This window comes from Nerophis lumbriciformis, linkage group LG18 (genome assembly GCF_033978685.3).
Source record: "Nerophis lumbriciformis linkage group LG18, RoL_Nlum_v2.1, whole genome shotgun sequence".
NCBI lineage: Eukaryota > Metazoa > Chordata > Actinopteri > Syngnathiformes > Syngnathidae > Nerophis > Nerophis lumbriciformis.
Genome location: NC_084565.2, coordinates 18,897,311 through 18,915,897, shown reverse-complemented (window position 1 = coordinate 18,915,897; position 18,587 = coordinate 18,897,311). Strand labels below are relative to the sequence as shown.

General features: G+C 40.0%; 1 protein-coding gene across 1 annotated transcript in view; it reads left to right on the top strand.

The window, feature by feature from the left end:
• Positions 1-18,587, top strand: part of cacna1ea (calcium channel, voltage-dependent, R type, alpha 1E subunit a) — a 239,795-nt gene that overhangs the window by 151,903 nt on the left and 69,305 nt on the right. Inside the window, exons 20-22 of the mRNA XM_061977792.2 lie at positions 2,192-3,043; positions 15,583-15,794; positions 16,731-16,842. Of these exons, the coding sequence (XP_061833776.2) occupies positions 2,192-3,043; positions 15,583-15,794; positions 16,731-16,842 (1,176 nt within the window). The remainder of the gene's footprint in view (positions 1-2,191; positions 3,044-15,582; positions 15,795-16,730; positions 16,843-18,587) is intronic.

Below are 18,587 nucleotides of genomic sequence, written 5' to 3'. Positions count from 1 at the left end.
GATAAAATGGTTTGGATTTCCAGTTTTCCTTATAGTAAATATTTTAAATAGAAGTGATCTGTTCCAGGTCAAACTGTCGCTATTATAAAACATTTCAACTTATCCAACTGTCTTGCAAATGAAAAAGTCTGTCATGTTAGTTATGTTCATTGTAAAATGTACCAAAAAATTAAGCAGTTTATACTACAAACCCCAAAACCAGTGAAGTTGGCACGTTATGTAAATCGTAAATAAAAACAGAATACAATGATTTGCAAATCCTTTTCAACCTATATTCAATTGAATAGACTGCAAAGACAAGATACCTAATGTTCGAACTGGTAAGCTTTGTTATTTTATGCAAATATTAACTCGTTTGGAATTTGATGCCTGCAACATGTTTCAAAAAAGACTGAGAAAGTTGAGGAATGCTCATCAAACACTTATTTGGAACATCCCACAGGTGAACAGGCTAATTGAGAACAGGTGGGTGCCATGATTGGGTATAAAAGCAGCTTACATGAAATGCTCAGTCATTCACAAACAAGGACGGGGTGAGGGTCACCACTGTGTGAACAAATGTGTGAGCAAATTGTCAAACAGTTTAAGAAGAACATTTCTCAACGAGCAATTGTAAGGAATTTAGGGATTTCACTATCTATGGTCCGTAATATCATCAAAAGGTTCAGAGAATCTGGAGAAATCACTGCATGTAAGTGATGATATTACGAATCTTCGATCCCTCAGGCGGTACTGCATCAAAAAGCAACATGAGTGTGTATAGGATATCACCACATGGGCTGAGGAACACTTCAGAAAACCACTGTCAGTAACTACAATTTGTCGCTACATCTGTAAGTGCAAGTTAAAACTCTACTATGCAAAGTGAAAGCCATTTATCAACAACACCTTCGCTGGGCCCTGAGCTCATCTAAGATGGACTGATGCAAAGTGGAAAGGTGTTCTGTGGTCTGACAACTCCACATTTCAAATAGTTTTTGGAAACTGGGGTCGTCATGTCCTGCGGACCAAAGAGGAAAAGAACCATCTGGACTGTTCTAGGCGCAAAGTTCAAAAGCCAGCATCTGTGATGGTATGGGGGTGTATTAGTGCCCAAGGCATGGATAACTTACACATCTGTGAAGGCACCATTAATGCTGAAAGGTGCATACATTTTTTGGCGCAACATAAGTTGCCATCCAAACAACGTCTTTTTCATGGATACCCCTGCTTATTTCAGCTAGCCAATGCCAAGCCACATTCTGCACGTGTTACAACAGCGTGGCTTCGTAGTAAAAGAGTGCAGGGACTAGACTGGCCTGCCTGTAGTCCAGACCTGTCTCCCATTGAAAATGTGTGGCGCATTATGAAGCGTCAAATACGACAACGGAGACCCCGGACTGTTGAACAACTTAAGCTGTACATCAAGCAAGAATGGGAAATAATTCCACCTGAAAAGCTTTAAAAATTGGTCTCCTCAGTTCCCAAATGTTTACTGAGTGTTGTTAAAAGGAAAGGCCATGTAACACATGTAATGATTATTTTTCATTTCGAACATTAAATATCTTGTCTTTGCAGTCTATTCAATTGAATATAAGTTGAAAAGGATTTGCAAATCATTGTATTCTGTTTTTATTTACGAATTACACAACGTGCCAACTTCACTGGTTTTGGGTTTTGTATAAAGACAAAGGCCTCATTTGTTTCGTTTGTCTCAGTTAATAATGGTGTCCCACTTGTGTAAAAATAAGTAAATTACTGTAAAATAAAATAAAAATGTCCTAACTTTAATGTTGATGATGTGATGCAAAGAGGCTGGTAACACAAATGTAAAAAGAAGCTACTACACAACAACAAAACTCTGTGATGATCTAATGACAACACTACTCTGAACACAAATTCACTTCCTTTCTTTTCCTTTTAACACCCTGTTTGAAGCTGGTCTATCAATTGTGACGTGTAGTGTAGAAAGCTTGAGAAAAAGCAAAACTACTTTTTGTGCAGCTTGAAAGGCACATTTTTCCAAAAATGTTTACGACCTCAGGAATGTTCCACCTTAGAGGTCCCTTTGTAATTGTAAACACAATGTTTACACCTGGATCTGACCAATATGTCCAATATGTGTCAACATATTTCAAATGACATGCTTAAAGCATTTATATAAAGTAAAAATTGTGAATTGATGGATTTTGTCTTCTCCACCTTTCCACAGAGGAAGCCGTAGGAGGCGGCCCTATCTGTACAGAAAGAGAGCCATTCACCGAAGTCGACCCACCTACTCCTGTTCCCTGGAGGAGGCGCAAGGCAGCATCAGGGAGGGTCACCCTCTCCCGCCACTCAACCCGTCTAACTCTTTTATGTCCAGGAGAGAGAGGAGAAAGAGAATGACCATGTCCGTGTGGGAGCAGAGGACTAGCCAGCTGAGGAGACACCGCCAGATGTCTAGCAGGGAGATTTTGTTTGGCAACCCCAGCGAGGAGAAAGACGGACCTCTCCCCGCGGCCCAGTCCGGGCGGCAGCTGTCATTGCAGCGCAAAGCTATGCAGAACACGCCAGCAGAGGGGGTAAAGCACCTGGACTCACCATCCAAAAAGCAGGCCTCAGGCGGTTCCATGGATTTGTCTGGTGATACCCACGATCCTCCCATGTCAGCACCGGACCACTCGAGCGTTAGCCCCAATGATCCTTCTGAGCCCCTTCCAGAGCCTCCCGAATCAGAAAATGGAAAACTGAACGTCGACGAGAGACACAACAACATGAGTGAGCGAAAGAGTCCCAGGTTGAACGGCGATCGTCAGCACAGGCCAGTCAAGAAGTTCAGACCGCGAGACGGCGGTGACGCCCTCACACCTCAGATGGGAGGTCACGGTAGGATTAAAGGCAGGAAGACGCTACATAGCCATCAAAATGGGGGTGACAGAAGTCAAGGATCATCTCCTAGAGAAGTAAACCACGAGTTAGCGAGTTGCTCGGTCAGCAAAGAGAGCAGCAGAAATCCTGGGAAAGTCGAGGACAAGGAGGAGGCGAGTGAGAAGAGAGAGGACTCAAAACTTGAAGAGAAAAGGTAAGATTTTTTTTTGTATTGTAATACAAAATATATTGCAAAACAAAAGCATATTACCAAATATTTTTTAAAGAAATTATATTTTTTTGATCAAGTGAGTCTTTTCTATATGGTAGGATTGACAGTCCTCAATTATATTTGCCCGACAAGTCAATGAACGGAATGGAATGGCTGGTGTATCATGGGTTTTTCATATTGACATTTACATTACCACCTAAGGCCCCTTCTACACTAAGGTTATCCAGGGTAAATCCCACCTAACCTTATCCTTGTCCACACACATATAATGGTCGTTTAAGACCCCCTCCGTCCGCCGTCCGCCGGCGCAACACGACCGAGTACGAATGCGCAGAAAATGTGCAAGTCATAGTCACCTCCAGTGTGGCTTTGTGTGCAAGTTCTTAAATTAAATTTAACTTATCTGAACAATATCCAGTGTTGTGGTATTTCAATTAACTGGAATCTGGGCCCTATTGTAGTGCAGACCTTCATGGTGCTTCCTGCTAAAAGTTCCAAAGCAAGCTTGTGATGATTCTGTGATCAAAGGTGTGCTGACCTTTGTCCATATTTTTTTTGTTTATACAACAAAATTAATCATGATGCACACGAAGGGTTAACAATTAGCCACAGCTGAGCCATCATAAATTAATCAAATCTTTAATGGACATTTAAAAGTAAACAATGTGATAAAGAACATTTTACATCAATCAATCTAGGGATCTAGATATCTGATCAGGACACTCATCACTAGTTTGCCTTCACCTTCATTGTCCATTACTTTTTGCTGACTTTATATTCTCTGGACCTAGACGTTGAGTCGGCGACATACATGGCGAATAATAAGTGACACATTCTGCTTTGCCAGTCCAAATGTATTCGCTGGTTTCCGTAGTCTTCAGTTGTCGGTCATGTAATCCAAACACACGCTACCTTTTTTATCACATCCACGTGAGCACGCATTCTCGTTGTCTCTCCTTCGAAAATGGACAAAGTTTTTCAAAGGTAAGAGCCGTACATACAAGAAATACACTTACCCATGTAAAAAATTATCCAAGGAGGGGGACCTTAAACGATGGTTTTGTGTGGCTGACACGGGGCTTGGGTTAAATAATTATTCGTTTAAGGAGTTATCCGGCTTAATGTAGACAGGGTCTAAATGCTTGGAACAGTTTTGGAGGATTTGACATAACAGTTTTGGACCAAATCTATATCAAATGATGTAGAACTTAAAGGAAAACTGCAATTTGTGTGGAATTTTGCACATCATCCACAATCCTTATGTGAGGCTGTCTGTCACCATTGGTACCCACATGCAGAAATGACGGGCAGAATCAAAGTCCAAAGGTTTTTATTGAAAAACCAAGAGGGAAAGGAGGGAGCTTGTAGTTCTTGGCTTTTGTGGTCCGGGAGAGCAGGCTGTGGCAGGCGAGAGCAGTGTTTTTCAACCACTAGTGTGCCGTGAGATACAGTCTGGTGTGCCGTGGGAAATTATCTAATTTCACATATTTGGGTTAAAAACATTTTTTGCAAACCAGTAATTGTAGTCTGCAAATTATGTGTTGTTGTTGTGGAGTGTCGGTGTTGTCTAGAGCTCGGCAGAGTAACCGTGTAATACTCTTCCATATCAGTGGCAGCCGGTAGCTAATTGCTTTGTAAATGCAGGTAAAAAGGTGTCTTATGCTTAAACCAAAAATAAACAAAAGGTGATTGACCTTAAGAAAATGCATTGAAGCTTAGAGAAGGCTATGCAGAATGAAACTAAAACTGAACTGGCTACAAAGTAAACAAAAACAGAATGCTAGACGACAGCAAAAACTCACTGTGGAGCAAAGACGGCTTCCACAATGTACATCCGAACATGACATGACAATCAACAATGTCCCCACAAAGAAGGATAAAAACAACTGAAATATTCGTGATTGCTAAAACAAAGTAGATGCGGGAAATTTCGCTCAAAGGAAGACATGAAACTGCTACAGGAAAATACCAATAAAAGAGAAAAAGCCACCAAAATAGTAGCGCAAGACACGAACTAAAACACTACACACAGGAAAACAGCAAAACACTCTAAATAAGTCATGGCATGATGTGACAGGTCATGACAGTACACCTACTTTGAGACAAGAGCTATAGTGATGCATGGTTGCACTGCAAAAAGTCAGTGTTCAAAAACAAGAAAATAAAATACAAAATTAAGGGGTATTTTACTTGAACTAAGGAAAATTATCTGCCAATAGAACAAGAAATTTTCGGCTTGTCAAGACTTTCCAAAACACGTAAAATTAGCTAACCTCAATGAACCCAAAAATACCTTAAAATAATTATATTCTCGCTAATAACAAGTGCATTCATTTTGGTAGAAAAAAAAAGAGAGACCTTTTTGCTCAATATGTTGAAAAATATTCTTAAATGAAGTAAATGCTAGTGCCATTATCTTGACATAATGATATGCGCTTGGCATTACATTTCTTGAAACCAGCAAACTTATACTAAAAACTAATTTATTGTTCTTAATGGAAAGGCAACAAGGCAAGCGCTTGTTACTCTCGGGGTCTCCTAGCCTCATATGGTCTAAAAATGCATTTTTCCATCGATAACATGACATCATCACGCCAAGTGCGTGCTCTGTCAGTCAATTGATGCGCGAGGAGTATATATATATATATGTATATGTGTGTGTGTGTGTGTGTGTGTGTGTGTGTGTGTGTGTGTGTGTGTGTGTGTATATATATATATATACACACTGCAAAAAGTCAGTGTTCAAAAACAAGAAAAAAAAATACAAAAATTACAGGTATTTTACTTGTACTAAGCAAAATTATCTGCCAATAGAACAAGAAAATTTGGCTTGTCAAGACTTTCCAAAACAAGTAAAATTAGCTAACCTCAATGAACCCAAAAATACCTTAAAATAAGTATATTCTCACTAATAACAACTGTACTACTATATGAGTACGTATTTTGTATTATTTCACTGATAATAAAACAGCAAAGTCCATTTGGCTGTCATCTGTTTTAATTATGAGACACAATTGTGTCAGAGTCATGATTTTTTTTTGTTCATGCTTGAAGTAAGAAATTATTACTTTAAAAAAGTAGTTTTATACTTGTGAGTGTTGATGTCACAGCTTTGCAACAGTTGATATTCTAGTTTCAAGCAAGTTTTACTCAATATAGGTCATAAAATCTCAGCAACAAGCTGTAATATCTTACTGTGATCATTTAGGACCAAAAAACTTAAAACAAGTAAAAGACTCTAACATCAAATCTGCTTAGTGAGAAGAATTATCTTATCAGACAGAAAATAAGCAAAAATCACCCTTATTTGAGATATTTCATCTTACTTAGATTTCACTTTTTGCAGTGTGGTTATGGTTTGAAGTCATATCCAACAATTGCGACAACGACTTTTTGCTGTCAACTGAGTTTATGATTTCTGCTGGTGGTGTGCTTCCGGATTTTTTAAACGCAAAAAATGTACCTTGGCTCAAAAAAGGTTGAAAAACTCTGGGCTAGAGTACTGAAGGCAGAGGAAAACAGGGGTAAGTCGAGGAGCAAAAAACAGCAGATCAGCACTACAAATGCTAGAATTCTAGAAAAACTGGCTAGAAGCGTTAGCACGTGTAGAACCGTGAACGATCTGGCGATCGCGCCGAGCGAAGTCCAAATTTATATAGGCTGCAGGTGATGAGTTGATGGCAGGCAGGTGAGTTGATTAGGGATCTGGGATCAGCCGTGCCAGGCTAGAAGCTGGAGCCAAGCCCACAGAGACTGTGACAGCTGTCACCATCTGCTTAGCCGGAGTTGGACCCCAACGCAGATCAAAAAATAAATAAGAATAACAAAAAGACCACTCAAAAGGGAGGGGTGTCGATAACTAAGGATGCACACTCAAAAGGGAACTGCACTTTTTTTGCGAGACAAGAAGACAAAAAGTGTTGTTTTTTTAATGTAAAAGTTTTATGCAAAAATTTACTCTTTTTTGGCGGCTAGCAATGCAGCCAATAGGAGCAATCAATTTTACCTCTAAGTTGCTTTAAAAATGCATCCTTCAATACTTCATTTACGTTCGTAACCTGTATAATAACCAAGCTGTAGCTACATTGTTATTGTAAGAGCAGACTGAGGAACTCTTTTTCTAGCGTAGTAAGACATCGGCATGTTAATGTCTCCTTTTGACTCAGTCCTTAAGCCAAATCTATCTTCGATTTTCATGTTTTTCAGCAATACGATAAAGCTATTGTTATTTTTCTGGACCCAAACAAGATGAAACTCAGAGCCGTGCATAGAGAATGTCCCACTAAACAAGAGGCGCCACCTTTGCTACCAAAGGCGTGTGCGTCTGTGTCCGGAAAAATGCAATTGCAGTTGTTCTGACGTTAGTTTTCTTGAGAAAATCAGCCAAAATATAAATTCTAAATGAAGTTCTAAACATACTCCAGCTCATAAACTTACAATAAAACATGCTTTTAGTTTGTGAAAGTACAAACCCTGTTTCCATATGAGTTGGGAAATTGTGTTAGATGTAAATATAAATGGAATACAATGATTTGCTAATCATTGTATTCCATTTGTATTTTATTCATCCTTTCGTGTTACGATGTAAATGTGACGCTATGTGCTCCTTTTCGTATGTCTGTACACTACTTTGGCCAACTGGGGTTGTTTTTTAAATGTGCTATATAAATACATAAACTGAAGTAAACTGAACTAAAAAAATACACAGAACGACCAAAAATATAAGTTATTACCCTCATTTTGCCAAAATCTTCATTAGCTTTGGACCAAAAAACACGGAGAAATCATGACTTTTGTGTGAAGTATGTAAACTATGTATTGTTTCAAGTCATTGTGCTATCAATGCCTGTACCTTTAGACTTAGACAAACTGTATTGATCTACTATCATCTATTATTACACCCAAAATGTGGTTTATTCTACTCTTTCAATGTCTACTCTATTTATAGAAACCCCATTTCCATATGAGTTGGGAAATTGTGTTAGATGTATATATAAAGGGAATACAATGATTTGCAAATCCTTTTCAACCCATATTCAATTGAATGCACTACAAAGACAAGATATTTGATGTTCAAACTCATAAACTTTATTTTTTTTTGCAAATAATAATTAACTTAGAATTTCATGGCTGCAACACGTGCCAAAGTAGTTGGGAAAGGGCATGTTCACCACTGTGTTACATGGCCTTTCCTTTTAACAACACTCCGTAAACGTTTGGGAACTGAGGAGACACATTTTTTTAAGCTTTTCAGGTGGAATTCTTTCCCATTCTTGCTTGATGTACAGCTTAAGTTGTTCAACAGTCTGGGGGTCTCCGTTGTGGTATTTTAGGCTTCATAATGCGCCACACATTTTCAATGGGAGACAGGTCTGGGCTACAGGCAGGCCAGTCTAGTACCCGCGATTCTTTTACTATGAAGCCACGTTGATGTAACACGTGGCTTGGCATTGTCTTGCTGAAATAAGCAGGGGCGTCCATGGTAACGTTGCTTGGATGGCAACATATGTTGCTCCAAAACCTGTATGTACCTTTCAGCATTAATGGCGCCTTCACAGATGTGTAAGTTACCCATGTCTTGGGCACTAATACACCCCCATACCATCACAGATGCTGGCTTTTAACTTTGCGCCTATAACAATCCGGATGGTTCTTTTCCTCTTTGGTCCGGAGGACACGACGTCTACAGTTTCCAAAAACAATTTGAAATGTGGACTCGTCAGACCACATAACACTTTTCCACTTTGTATCAGTCCATCTTAGATGAGCTCAGGCTCAGCGAAGCGGACGGCGTTTCTGGGTGTTGTTGATAAACGGTTTTCGCCTTGCATAGGAGAGTTTTAACTTGCACTTACAGATGTAGCGACCAACTGTAGTTACTGACAGTGGGTTTCTGAAGCGTTCCTAAGCCCATGTGGTGATATCCTTTACACACTGATGTCGCTTGTTGATGCAGTACAGCCTGAGGGATAAAAGGTCACGGGCTTAGCTGCTTACGTGCAGTGATTTCTCCAGATTCTCTGAACCCTTTGATGATGTTACGAACCATAGATGGTGAAATCCCTAAATTCCTTGCAATAGCTGGTTGAGAAAGGTTTTTCTTAAACTGTTCAACAATTTGCTCACGCATTTGTTGACAAAGTGGTGACCCTCGCCCCATCCTTGTTTGTGAATGACTGAGCATTTCATGGAATCTACTTTTATACTCAATCATGGCACCCACCTGTTCCCAATTTGCCTGTTCACCTGTGGGATGTTCCAAATAAGTGTTTGATGAGCATTCCTCAACTTTATCAGTATTTATTGCCACCTTTCCCAACTTCTTTGTCACATGTTGCTGGCATCACATTCTAAAGTTAATGATTATTTGCAAAAAAAAAAAAAAAAGTTTATGAGTTTGAACATCAAATATGTTGTCTTTGTAGCATATTCAACTGAATATGGGTTGAAAATGATTTGCAAATCATCGTATTTCGTTTATATCTACATCAAAACAATTTCCCAACTCATATGGACACGGGGTTTGTATTTGTGTTTGATTTTCTCTTCTGCTGTTACCAAATGGCATTATCTTAGTTTTACTGAGATTCAAGAACAGTCTGTCTTTGTCAAACCTTCTCATTACTTTGTTCATTTCTGTTATTATTTGTATTAGCTTCTGTGTGTTCTCTCCGAAACAAAACATAGACGTTGTGCCGTGTGTTTACCTTGAACAAGACACTTCTGTGTGTGGCTCTCTCGTGTTGGCGGAAAACGTTCTCCTCCCATAGCTGTTATTCTTCCCGGGTTGCGAGGAAAGTCATCTTAAAGTTTTTCGCATTTCTTGCGGGTGCGGCCCCTTGCTGCCCAACAGGACATTTTTACATGCCCAAAAACTAACGAAGAATTGCCGCAGAAACGTAGCATGAGCCAAAGTTGGTAGCAGTCATGGCGCCCTGCAGTTACGTGAGTTTCTTTTGACCAATCATTGAGGGGATCGCCTGAAGCTGGGTTGGCCAAACTCTTTCTATGCTCGGCTCTGTTGAGACTGGGTCAACGGTGCCTCTGCTGGTTGCAGCCAAGTACTGCACTTCTTTATCCATCCTTTCTTTTCATTTATTACACACAATCGACTGGGTTCATGAGTCAATTCAAGGATTATTATACCCATCCAAAACGATATTTGGTTATGGTTTGAGTTTATTTCGAACGTGCATACAATTCCATGATACATCCCAATTTCCAGTTTCTCTTTTTAACATGTTCGAAAAGGAGTAGGAAGGAACAGAGCCCATTAAATCCTACTCCTTTTCCATTAAATAGAAATTGCTAACACTTGTTCACTTCTTGTTCTCAATTGATTCACAATATACTCCATAAAAAAAATAACATCAAAAGAAATAAAGAAATAATAAATAGTGAAGTAAGTTATATTTTATATAGTGAGATGAATACAATTATCAATACGTTCAGAATGTTCATCATGGTTCTTCTTCTTTGTACTTTGTAAACACATTGAGTTTGAACAGTTTCTTAAATTGTATCATATTAGTACACCGTTTTATTTCTTTACTTAATCCATTCCATAATTTAATTCCACATACTGATATACTAAAGGTTTTAAGTGTTATGCGTGCATACGAATGTTTTAAGTTAAAAAAAAATTCTGAGGTTGTATTCCTCCAATCTGTTATTGAATAGTTTTTCCATGATTTTAAAAATGGTGGAAGGAAAAAAAACAGGTCTATAATTTGTAAATTGGTGGGTGTCTTCAGTCCTATAAATCAGTACAACTTTAGCTATTTTCATTTTGTTTGGAAATGTGCCTGTGTGAAATGATAAGCTACTGATACACATTAATGGTCCTGAGATATCATAAATAAACTTTTCCATATCACTTCAATTAATCAATCAATCAATCAATGTTTATTTATACAGCCCTAAATCACAAGTGTCTGAAAGGGCTGCACAAGCCACAACGACATCCTCGGTACATAGCCCACATAAGGGCAAGAAAAAAGTCACCCCAGTGGGACGTCGATGTGAATGACTATGAGAAACCTTGGAGAGGACCGCATATGTGGGTAACCCCCCCTCTAGGGGAGACAGAATGCAATGGATGTCGAGTGGGTCTGACATAATATTGTGAGAGTCCAGTCCATAGTGGATCCAACACTTCCATTACAATTGATTTATGTCTTGGATTGGCATTTATTCACGATTTTAACTATTTCCTCTTGTGTCACTTTCGTGAGGAACATTGAGTTGGGATTTCTATATATGGTGTATTTGAAGTCCATCCACCCATCCATCTTCTTCCGCTTATCCGATGTCGGATTGGGTGGGCAGCAGCCTAAGCAAAGAAGCCCAGACTTTCCTCTCCCCAGGCACTTTGTCCAGCTCCTCCCGGGGGATCACGAGGCATTCCCAGGCCAGCCGGGAGACATAGTCTTCCCAACAAGTCCTGGGTCTTCCCCATGGCCTCCTACCGGTTGGACGTGCCCTAAACACTTCCCAAGGGAGGCGTTCGGGTGGCATCCTGCCCAGATGCCCGACCCACCTCATCCGGCTCCTCTCGATGTGAAGAAGCAGTGGCTTTACTTTGAGCTCCTCCTGGATGACAGAGCTTCTCATCCTATCGCTAAGGGAGAGCCCCGCCACCCTGCGGAGCAAACTCATTTCGGCCGCTTGTACCCGTGATCTTGTCCTTTCGGTCATAACCCAAAGTTCATGACCATAGGTGAGGATGGGAACACAGATCAACCGGTAAATTGAGAGCTTTACCTTCCGGTTCATCTCCTTCTTTACCACATTGGATCGATACAGCGTCCGCATTGCTGAAGATGCCGCACCGATTCGCCCGTCGATCTCACGCACTCCACCCAATGTTTCCTCTAATTTTTCATGTGTGTGAGCAAACGCAAAAACTCCCTGAGCATTCAGTGGAGCCCATGTGAGCAACATCAGACGTGCACACTGTGGCTACACCAGCAGCACACCTGTCCCAAACCTGACTAAATAACAAGTTAAATCTTCATCCATCCATTTCCTACCGCTTGTCCCTTTCAGGGTCGCGGGGGGTGCTGGAGCCTATCTCAGCTGCATTCGGGCGGAAGGCGGGGTACACCCTGGACAAGTCCCCACCTCATCGCAGGGCCAACACAGATAGACAGACAACATTCTCTTATAATTATAATCAAATGACAGCAGTCATTTCCATGAGGTTATTTTCTAATATAAGTGTTTAGGCCAACTTACAATGACAATAACAAAAAGTATTGTTTTTCATGAACTGTGTACTTGTATTGTTTGTCTGGGTGGAGGTCCTCTGCTTTGGAAATAATTTGTACCCCTTTCAGACATTGCATTTAGTTCCCATTAAAACATTCACATGTTGCACAATAAGATGTAAGCAAGGGATCATGTGTACATTCCTGCAACTTCCTGTTTGTAAAAAAATATATTTTTATTAGTATTTATTTTATATACTAACAGCATTTCATGATTAATATTTATAAATTAAGATTCCTAATAAATGACACTAGAATAAGCACACATTTGATTGGTAAATCATAGTGTAACGACCTGGAATGACACTTTATGTGTGATGTTGGAGTTGTCCGACTTTTTGTGTGGCTGTAAACGCATCACTGGCTAAGTGCCATATGTGCTTGTGTAGGAGCAAGTGAGAAAGAGCGAGCGGCTGCTGTTGATAATCAGTGTTGGGTTAGTTACTGAAAACCAGTAACTAGTTACAGTTACTAGTTATTTTATTTCAAAAGTAACTCAGTTACTAACTCAGTTACTTACACCAAAAAGTAATGCGTTACTGTGAAAAGTAACTATTTAGTTACTTATTTTTTTCTCCTTTTTTTTAAGGCTCCCATTAATGCCCTTTTAGCCTTCGTTTCAGTACTGTTATTGCACTGGAGAATAATACAATGTGTTGATCAACTTGACATGCATTTGCATCACTGAACTCTGCTAAGCAATGTGGTCTACATACAACAAACAAAGACAAAGATATGTTTCAAAGGGCCAATTTATTTCAGGCCACAACAAATTGACAAAACTATTTTAAATAGCTGCAACATAACATACATAAGTAACAAACCGCATAATAACAACATAGCTGTAAAGCTGGCTTCACCCAAGGAAGGCACACATGACATACACAAAGCCTAATCAGGCATTTTTTCTCTCTCAAGGAATTGTGAAATAAAATCATGTATTCAGGAGATCAACACTGTAGTGAAGCCCAGAAGACTCTACACATTTCCCCAGTTTTAGTTTAGAGAAAATGAAAGATTGGCCTGGCCCACTAGCATCCCTCTTTATGTTTGTGAACTTTATAGTCTATACATTTAGAGTGATGTGATAATCAAACACTCTAGAAGTCTAGAATGAAATAGTATATAAGAGAATTGACAGTGTGTACCTTCAATGATGAGCAGAGGCAGAGTTTGGAGTGTTTTCTTTAGCTCGCTTTCCATGTTTATGTACTCACTGTCCAGGTACTTGGAACATGTTTTCTGTGCCATTTGTTGTTTGATGCCGGTATCATGCTATTTAGCTGCCAGAAAACGGGTGACTCCACTGTAGAAATAGCCTGCATGTCTTCTAGCACATACGCTGCAATGGCTCTATCAATGTTGTCCTGGCTAGCATTGCCTCCGTTAAAATCCTTAGGTGGAGGTGAAGTGGCATCGGAGTCTGTGTCTCTCTTTACTAGCTTCGTCAAAGCATGTTGCTTATGTGGCGTGGCGAAGTTGGGAGAGTGGCCGTGCCAGCAATCTGAGGGTTACTGGTTCAATCCCCACCTTCTACCATCCTAGTCACGTCCGTTGTGTCCTTGAGCAAGACACTTCAACCTTGCTCCTGATGGGTCCTGGTTAGTGCCTTGCATGGCAGCTCCCGCCATCAGTGTGTGAATGTGGAAATAGTGTCAAAGCGCTTTGAGTTCCTGAAAAAGGTAGAAAAGCTATACAAGTATAACCCATTTACATTTATGTAGCTGTTTCAGCAGATTTGAATTGCTGTTTTGGGCAGTATTCCCGGGTGCGGTCACTGTTGCTACTCACTGCTCCCCTCACCTCCCAGGGGGTGATCAAGGGTGATGGGTCAAATGCAGTGAATAATTTCACCACACCTAGTGTGTGTGTGACAATCACTTTAAGTAGATGGGATCTTTGATCCAAGACACAACTTACATTTAACTAAAATGTTATTTTCTTTGTGCTCGACAAAAGAAAAGTAGTGACAATGTCTCCATGTAACTCGACTTCTGGCTTTGCCATGATGTCTTTTTAGTTGTTATGAGAGTAGCGTGTGTGTGTGTGTGTGTGGCCCTTTAAGAAATGACAGCATGTGAGGTGAGTGACGTCAGTGAGTGAGTGGGCGAGAGAGGTGAGGGAGCGCAACAGTGGATGCGTGCAGGTGCTCTAGCTTGGTGGATGGCTGCGTGCAAGACACCAATAAAGTCACAAAATTGCAACAAACCGCCGGCCTCGTCATTCACCCTCGAGTCCGGAGCTGTAAAGACCCACTGCCGGGTAAAGTGAAGGGTGTTAGCCCCGAAGTACATAGGCCCTGGAGGAACGTCTCCCCTGCGCTCCGCTCCTCGGTCGAGGAAAGCACGCCTTTTCTTTTCCTTGTGAGACAGAAGGACGACACTTCTTCTGTTTCTAGCCGATACTACATTAAAAAATAACGTAAAATAACGCAGTAACGCATCATGTAGTAACGGTAACTGAGTTACTGGATATAAAAAAATAACGCGTTAGATTACTAGTTACCGCCGAAACTAACGGCGTTACAGTAACGCGTTACTTAGTAACGCGTTAGTCCCAACACTGTTGATAATTACCAGTTTTGCTAGATATCATTTTTTTTACTAATGTTTTGGTCATGTGTTTATGGCCGACAATAAAGAGTTTTGCTCAGTAAAGTGATCGATGGAATTCATGTCCTCAAAGCATCTCGACAGACGTTACAATATTTGAACAATGATGACGAAAACTGTTTTCTCTGTCGTGTCGAAAATTGTTATGCGCTTATTTTTTTATTTGATTTTGTGCATGGCATAGATTTGCCGTGCGCAGAGGACGCTAGAGCAGTGCGCAATTGCACAGGCGCGCACCTTAGGGAACATTGACTCCACCCTCTTCCAGACGAGAACCATTTGTATTTGAAGTCCTCAGTTAAAACTGGGTCTGGAATCCTTTCTTCTAATTTTTGTCCAATATTTGCAATGTAATTATTGAAGCTTTCTACTATTTCCTTCATTTTGTTAATATTTACGTTTCCATCTGAGAAGTATTGGGGTAATCTCTCTTAATGCCATTTTTAATAATGCTATTGAGTATGCCCCATGTTGCTCTCATATTGTTTATTTGGAAGCAAACATACAGTACATACTCATCATATAAATAGATTTGATATGCCCTATAATGTGGTTAGGGCGTTGCACATACACATATAGATGCCACATCGGTTACAAATAGAAGTCATTGTAATGACTTTCTTAATCTCTGTACCTTTAGACGGGCTGACCAAAGTTGTGGCGGGAACACCGAGGCACCTGACAACCATGCAGGTGTCCCAAAGCAGGCAGATACTCCCCAGGAAGAAGAACCATGTCCCCTTGTATTGCCTGAGGGCAACGACGAGGACTTGGATCAATCTCAGCTCAGCTCCAGTGTGATCGTTGAGATGCCGGACATGGAAGCATCTATGGAGCTCTCCACAATCACAGGTAGCTAGTAGGCCAATGGCTGTTTATTGTTTATTGTTTATTGAATGGATCCCCATTAGCTGACGCCAAGGTGACTGCTAGTCTTCCTGGGGTCCATATAGGAGCATACAAAATAAAAATACAAAGAATACATACATTACCAAACATTATACAAAGGAAAAATACAACAATAAAACAATAAAAAAGCTAGTTAAACCCAGTAGTAAAAATCCACATCATGTGGGCAGCTGCAATATGTGTATCTTCAAAGCTGTCTTGAATGACAATTTACTTTGTGAGAGATTAATGGGAGATGGCAACCGATTCCAGAATGATATACATCTATACATGACTGTATGTTTGAGGAGATTGGTCCTGGGAGCAGGAAGTGCCAAATAGCCATTGCTGGCATACCTAGTGTCATGAATATGTTTGTTAGTTCATTTTAAAAACTGTTTGTAAAAGTAATCTGGTGATTGATCTAACATGATAGTTCTAAAGAACATAAGGAGACTACAATGCATCTTTTGTTCAACAGACAACCAGGACAGGCGTGAATGCATAAATGATAAATATAAATAATATAATAAATAAATAAATATTATAAATAATAAATAATATAAATATTAGTGCGCAAAGAACATTTAAGTACCAGTCTAGCCGCTCTGTTCTGAACAAGTTGCAGTTTGTTCAGGTCAGACTTAGTCATAGCGGGCCATATTATAGGACAGTAATGAAGATGACAGAAAACCAAGGACTGTATGACTTGACCCATTGTTGAGGATGTCAAGAAGATGGAGCACTTCCTGACCATGTCTAAACCTCTTCCCATTTTTATTAAAATACCATCAATATGATCAGACCATGACAGTTGACTGTCTAATAGCACACCTAGCAGTTTTGTTTTTAGTTTGTTTTTTTTGCTGTGATCACGCCACCCAACTTTTTTTTCTCCAGTCAACAGCAAGGAACCTGAAGCCTCCAAGTGTGAAAAGGAGGAGCCTGACGATACTAGACCAGTGAACATTGTGACACCTGACAGCATGTTCATCTTCAAACCAGACAACCTGTAAGCTCCCTTGGAAAACTCCTATATTTCTCCTGCTCATGGGAGATTTACAGTAGATTCCATTGACTTGGTTTAGTGCACAGGCAATTTTTTATTTGTGGTTTTTAAACAGATTAACTATAACTATTATGAACAGTGTAAAAGTAAAGGTAAAAATATTCCCTTTTAACTTAATGTGCCACATGAATGGTGGCATGATTATAACATGGTGGAAAGGGAAGGTCAGGTAAATTTTTGTGTACACTGAACATGTTTTCCTTATTTGATATAGACATTGTTGTATTCTTATTGTTGGATTTTAATGAAACCAGATACTCGAGGCATATTTTCTAAAATAAAAATGACTAAAATTGTAGAAAAAGTGTGGCAACCTCAGAGGTTCCACTGTGAAACCTATAAGCCACATCAGGGTTTTCTTTGTTTTGTTTTTTATGACAAAATATATTTTTATCTGAAACAGATTTTTAGTACGGTATACCAATAGTATCGCGGTACTAATGAATCAAAACGGTACTATACTCTGTTTGAAAAGTACCAGTTCCCGGGCATGACGTCACGTCGTGTCATTGCTGGTTTTACGAGCATGTTCGGTAGCGCACAATCACGGAGTACTTACAAGCAGACACAGTGTGTTGACAGAAAAGGGAGAACGAACGCATTTTGGCCTAAAAACTAACAATCAAGGTGAAGCTATAACACTGAAATGCTCACAGGAAGAGGTGCTTTAAGACATTGTCTAGCTAGCTATTTGCGAACATCCATGCACAGTACTTCTAAATCACTAATACTAGCCTCTATGGCAGCCTGGGCAATTATTTTGACTGGGGGGGAGAAAAAAATGTGTCTGAGGGCCGGTATATCTATTTTTAGGAACACTAATACAAAACCCCAAAATAATGTCTGATTGAATGCTAAAAACGTTATGACAGACCACCTTAAAAAACGGAATGGAATTAAAAACATTTTTACTGAATGAGACACCCAGAATGTACAAACCCCGTTTCCATATGAGTTGGGAAATTGTGTTAGATGTAAATATAAACGGAATACAATAATTTGCAAATCCTTTTCAACCCATGTTCAATTGAATGCACTACAAAGACAAGATATTTGGTGTTCAAACTCATAAACTTTATTTTTTGCAAATGATAATTAACTTAGAATTTCATGGCTGCAACACGTGCCAAAGTAGTTGGGAAAGGGCATGTTCACCACTGTGTTACATCACGTTTTCTTTTAACAACACTCAATAAACGATTGGGAACAGAGGAAACTAATTGTTGAAGCTTTGAAAGTGGAATTCTTTCCCATTCTTGTTTTATGTAGAGCTTAAGTCGTTCAACAGTCCGGGGTCTCCGCTGTCGTATTTTACGCTTCATAATGCGCCACACATTTTCGATGGGAGACAGGTCTGGACTGCAGGTGGGCCAGGAAAGTATCCGCACTCTTTCCTTATGAAGCCACGCTGTTGTAAGACGTGCTGAATGTGGCTTGGCATTGTCTTGCTGAAATAAGCAGGGGCGTCCATTAAAAAGACGGCGCTTAGATGGCAGCATATGTTGTTCCAAAACCTGTATGTACCTTTCAGCATTAATGGTGCGTTCACAGATGTGTCAGTTACCCATGCCTCAGGCACTAATGCACCCCCATACCATCACAGATGCTGGCTTTTGAACTTTGCGTCTATAACAGTCTGGATGGTTCGCTTCCTCTTTGGTCCGGATGACACGATGTCGAATATTTCC